Source organism: Crocuta crocuta, unplaced genomic scaffold, assembly GCF_008692635.1.
Source record: "Crocuta crocuta isolate KB4526 unplaced genomic scaffold, BGI_CrCroc_1.0 scaffold971, whole genome shotgun sequence".
In the NCBI taxonomy this organism is placed as follows: Eukaryota; Metazoa; Chordata; class Mammalia; order Carnivora; family Hyaenidae; genus Crocuta; species Crocuta crocuta.
The window spans coordinates 685,107-690,045 of NW_027527401.1; the positions used below are offsets into that span (position 1 = coordinate 685,107).

At 70.4% G+C, this 4,939-nt stretch overlaps 1 protein-coding gene across 1 annotated transcript in view; it reads right to left on the reverse strand.

Annotated features, from left to right (window-relative positions):
- Positions 1 to 168: 168 nt before the first annotated feature.
- Positions 169 to 4,939, reverse strand: part of LOC144222665 (potassium channel subfamily T member 1-like) — a 32,603-nt gene continuing 27,832 nt past the window's right edge. Inside the window, 6 exon segments of the mRNA XM_077753197.1 lie at positions 169 to 666; positions 669 to 728; positions 731 to 852; positions 1,198 to 1,282; positions 3,611 to 3,673; positions 4,778 to 4,935. Of these exon segments, the coding sequence (XP_077609323.1) occupies positions 224 to 666; positions 669 to 728; positions 731 to 852; positions 1,198 to 1,282; positions 3,611 to 3,673; positions 4,778 to 4,935 (931 nt within the window). The 3' untranslated portion in view covers positions 169 to 223.

Here is a 4,939-nt window from a genome sequence, read left to right on the forward strand (position 1 = left end):
CCCCCCCCCCCCCCCCCCGCCGCAGCGGTGCTCCCCAGCTGCCGGTACCCGGCTCAGGCCAGCAGCCCTTCCTCGGAGTGGGGGCTTCCCTGCGGGGTCCGGGTGGGGTGGGGTGAGACGGGGCGGCCGTGAGGCCATGGAGGGAGTGCCTTATAAACGACCATCCTCTTTGCAGAAAGCATCCATTTAATAGAAGATTCCAGCACTGACTGTGCAACACCTGTCACACACAGTCACAAAGGAACCACAGCGGCTTGTCACCATCGGCCACCGCCCAGAGTCCTTCCCTTGCTGAGAGAGCCAGGGCCAGCGGCCTGCAGCGAGTTGTGCTTCCATCGGGCGCTAATGGGCACCGAGTCCCCTGTGCCAAGGCCCCGCCCCTGCCCAGCGCCCAGGGGCCGGTCCTGTCAAACCAGGGGAAGGACGTCTTCTCCTCCCTCGTCACCAAGGCCTCCCTCGTGTCACCGGGCCCCTGGGCTTCTCGAGGGGCCCAGCTGGACACTTGTAACTTTCTTGCCGTTATGGCTTCCCTCTCGCGCCCACTGCTTGGTGCTGGGGAGCTCACCGCCGGGGACCCCTCGGGGCCACACCCGCACAGTCGTGTGGCCAAGGCCAGCGCAGGAGCCGCGGGCGAGCCCCGTGAGCGAGCTGTCCGTATGCGGCTGGGGAAACCGGCTTCCACGTGGGCTGTGTGTGCGAGCGAGTGCGCGCGCGTGTCGGGCGCAGCTCCTTCCCTCCCCACGCACCCCGGCCTCACCCTCACCCCGCAGTGCGGCTGGGGCGCCGGGACCCCTCCCCACGCAGTGGACCCCGTCACGAGTTGCGGTACGTGGGGACACCGATCGGACAGGTCTGTAAAAACAGGTTAAAAAAGGCCTCCCTCCCGCCAGCTCCTCCTGGTGGGCGGAGGCGCGCTGCTCCCTCTCGGCGGCTGCGCGGGGCTCCGGGAGGCGCTCCCGGGAGGCGGGGGCCCCGCGCTCCATGCGACGCGGGGTCGGGCGGCTCAGAGCTGCGTCTCGTCCCGCGTCTCTGGGCTGCAGGAGGCCAGCCTGTTGCCGCAGGCGTCCTTCCGGCCCTCGGAGCTGCCGGCCACGTGTGCCAGGGGGTCGGAGCGGATGAGATACCTGCGGGGGAGGGGAGAGCCCTGGGTGCTGGCCCCGTCCCGGCCGGGCGCCCGTGCGGGGACGCGGCACCTACACGATGTCGTTGGGCTCCAGCCGGGTGTCGGGCGGGGGGTTGATGAGGACGTAGGACAGCGTGTTCTGCTGGTCGTTCATCTCGTCTGCGAAGACAGGGACGCAAGGCCGGGGTCATTGAGGGGCCGGCAGCCACCCGCACGGGCGTGTCACGGAGGTGGCAGCCCTGAGCAGGGGCACGGAGCACACCTGCGTCCCCTGCACAAATGTGCACGCGCTTTGACGCACACCTGGCGCAGCCCTCCCGCTCGTCACCCCGCCCCTCTGCGCCAGGCACACGCCTCGTTCCAACTCTCTGCTTTGGATGCGTGTCCCTTCCCCCACGACGTGTCCCCGCTCCCTCCCCAGAGGGGCCCCTGGTCTCCGGCTCACACGTGGCTGTGGGGACGCAGCACCCAGCGGGGGAGCGGGCTCTGGAGAAACAGCGGTCCTGTCACGGACGTCCCCTGGCCACGTAGAGGACTTGGGGGGGCACACCCTGGCAGAGCCCTGTGCTCACGGGCAGGGTGACAAATAGCGCGTGGCCTCCGTTTACCCCTGTGGTGAAGTCTAGAGGTTTGTGACCCCGGACGGACGTTAAGGGGATGGGCGCTGAGGGGGGGCGCCACGGCCGGGCCCCAGACCGACACGTTCTGAGCGGAGCACAGTCTCACCCCTGCAGCCACAGCAGCTTTGAGGGGGGCGGCTCAGGCTGGGACCTGGGGGGCAGTGGACCCCTGCAGCCAGCGGGGTCTGCCCCGGAGCGCACGGCCTGCCCGGCCAGTCGCTCTGCTGGGTGACCTGGGTGACCGCAGTGGGTTGGGGGCCCTCTGGTGGAAGCTGCTGGCCGCGAGCAGCATGGGGGGAGGCTCACCTCGCAGCCCCGGACCAGCATGTGTCTCCCAGTGGGCTTCACGGAGCTTGCAGGGGAGAGGAGGCGGTGCAGGGGAGACGGCCCTTGTACACCCCAGATCCCGGGCACCAGCACCGGGTCAGGACCCAGTAAGGGGGAGAGTTTGGTGTGGGGGCGGAGCTGCCAGCCAGTCCCACCCCTCCTCGAGGGGCCTGGCAGCCCGACCGGGTGCCCATCTTCTCTTCCCGATGGGTGCATTCGTGCCCCATGGGACCCTCCGCACTCGGCCTGGGGCCCCGCTGCTCCCCCAGGGGGAAGCAGGGGTGGGAGGTGGTCAGTCACGGGCCCTGGTTTCCCCAGAACAGGTCAGCTTGGGGGGGAGGCAGGGGGCTGATGGTGGCTCTCCTGGCAAACGAGCAAAGGCAGGGTCACCTCCCTGCTCTATCCTCGCACCCCCTCCCCCCCAACTCTGCAAACCAGGTGCTTCCACTCTGCCCCCAACCTCGGCTTCTGACTCCCGGCCCTGCCCTGGGGTCCGGACCTCACCAAGCCTGCACGCTCCCTCCAGGGCAGCCGGTGAGCAAGGGCTGAGGGCACACAGCTGTGTCCAGCAGGTTAGTGACGATGCCCTCTGTGTGGAGGGGGGCCACCCTGCAGCCCTGGCTAAAGGGGCCCCCTCGCCTCCGGTGCTGCGTCCTGCCCCGGGCACCTCTCTGCGACCACACGTGGGCAGGGCCTCCGTAACCACCACCAAGTTCTGGTGACCCCGTGGTGAGGCCACCCTGGCCTGGGAGCCTCCTCGGAAAACGACCACAGCTGGGTGCCGTTTGTGGAAGCCGCGGCCCCGGGACCCGTGCCCGCGGGGCTGCAGACCTCAAGGTTTGCACTGCGGGGCCTGGGTGTGTCCCCTGGGGGTCAGCCCTGTATGCAGGGGCCGCCCCAAGGCGCCCGGGCATGTGGGCCCCAAGGCTTCCCTGGGGCCGCGTGGGCCCCCTTCTGGGAAGAAAGGGGTCCTGGCAGCGGGGCTGGTGGCCCGGACTCTGCTCTGACTTCTGCTGGGGCCTCGGGGCTGCTCTGGGGGCTGCGGGGTGACCTCTGGGAAGAAACCTGAGCCCCTGGGTGAGAACTGGCGCCGCACCAGCTTTGCCTCAACTGGAGAGCGAGACCCCGTCCTGAAGCCCCCGCTGGCGTGTGGGGGTCACCTGTCCACTGGCCCAGACCTCAGCAGGCCCCGCCGCACTCGGGGTTGGGACCCCGGCCTGGAACTGTCCGGACGCTTCCCCAGAGCGGGGTGGGCTCAGGGCCCCAGGGCATCGGGGCAGCTGCGGGGCGGTAGCCACCAGCGTGTGGGGACAGACGCAGACAGCAGAGCTTCCTGAACTAACGGGTGAGCATGGGGGGAGCAGCGGCCGCCAGGCGCCACACACCCCGCGGGCTTCCTGGGGACAGTCCCGTCCTCCACACATGGAGGAGGGGGGCTGTCAGGGGCCCCGAGGCGGGCCCACCTGGGACCCTCTCCTGTCCTGTCCACCTGCTTGGGGGGGGCACTGGGCTGCCCCCAGTGTGGCCGGAGCAGAATTACCTTGCAAATATCCCAGGTTTACCCGATTCATGACATCACTGGCTGTTAAATTTGCTACATCCTCTACGGAACACACAGGAAGAGGGACAGACAGAAACAGAGAGAGAGAGAGGTCAGCAAGCAGTGCGCGGCGGCCGCACAGCGGGGTGGGACAGACAGGCAGCGGCACACGGGAGGCCGTGCACACGCCCGCCGGCCCAGCCGCCCGGGGAAGCCAGGCCGTCGTCACCAGCAAGGCAGGTCCCACTCTGCCAGGCTCTGGGGTCAGCGGGCTGGGGTCGCCGGCCGTGGGGCCCAGCGCACACCGAGGGCCCTGCCCGGAGCCTTGGCCTCAGGGCCCAGGCAAGGGGCTGGCAGCACCGGGCCAGGCAGGGACACTGAGGGGTGAGGGTGACTCATGCAGCTTCGGCGTGGCAGGCGTGGGTCGCCAGACTCTAGCCTCTGATCCCAGTNGGGGGGGGGGTCTAGGGTCCCTGTCCCAGGCCACATGGCAGGAGGCGGGAGGGGGGAGAGCGGGCGCCTGCTGGGGGACGGGCGGAGTCCCGGGGACGGAGCCCAGTGCAGGCCGTGGGCACAGACAGGCAGCGGCGGGAGCGGGGCCCCCCCTCAGCCCCGCCGACAGGCAGCCTCTGCAGGGAGAGGAGCTCCGGGCTTGCCCGTGGTCAAGGTCGTGAGCTTCTCCCCAGAAGAAGCTCCAGAGAGAAGGGGGCGGCCGGGATCTGCCGACAGAGACAACGCCTGGGGTCGTGTTGCCAAGCAGCGCAAGCGGGCGGCCGCGGTGTCCGCTGTGGCCCACGGAGGGCGTCCTGGCACTGGGCCACTCGCCCGGGGCGCCCTCATGTGCCCCCTACGCTCTGGCTGCTGGGAAAGCCCTGGAGGGGCGGCCGGGGTCTCCCCATTCTCCACGAGAGCACAGTGCACCCCTGCGTGTCTGATCCCAGAGGCGGCTGGTCCGTCCCCCAGCAGGGCCCTGCCTGCCCCTACGCCCGCAGCCACCGCTTCCGGTCCTGCGCGCCGGGCTGTCGGCTCGTCCCTGGGGAAACCGAGGCCCCAGAGCAGCCAGGGGGAGCGCTCCTCGCACCGAAGGGGCTCCTCCCATGGGCCCCATGGGCCCCCCCCAGCCGTGCTGCCCCAGCCCCCCTGGCGGGCGGGCGGCCGGGCCCTTACCGTAGCCGGTGGTGGGCAGCCCGAGGTGCTTCATGCGGTTCTTGACGAGCTCGGAGAGCTCCTGGCGCTCGGAGCGCCGGTACAGGCTGAGCCGCTGCTGGCTGGCCCACTGGGCGGCCGCCGCCCTCCCCGCGGGCTTGGGGCCCTTGCGGCTCAGCCTCC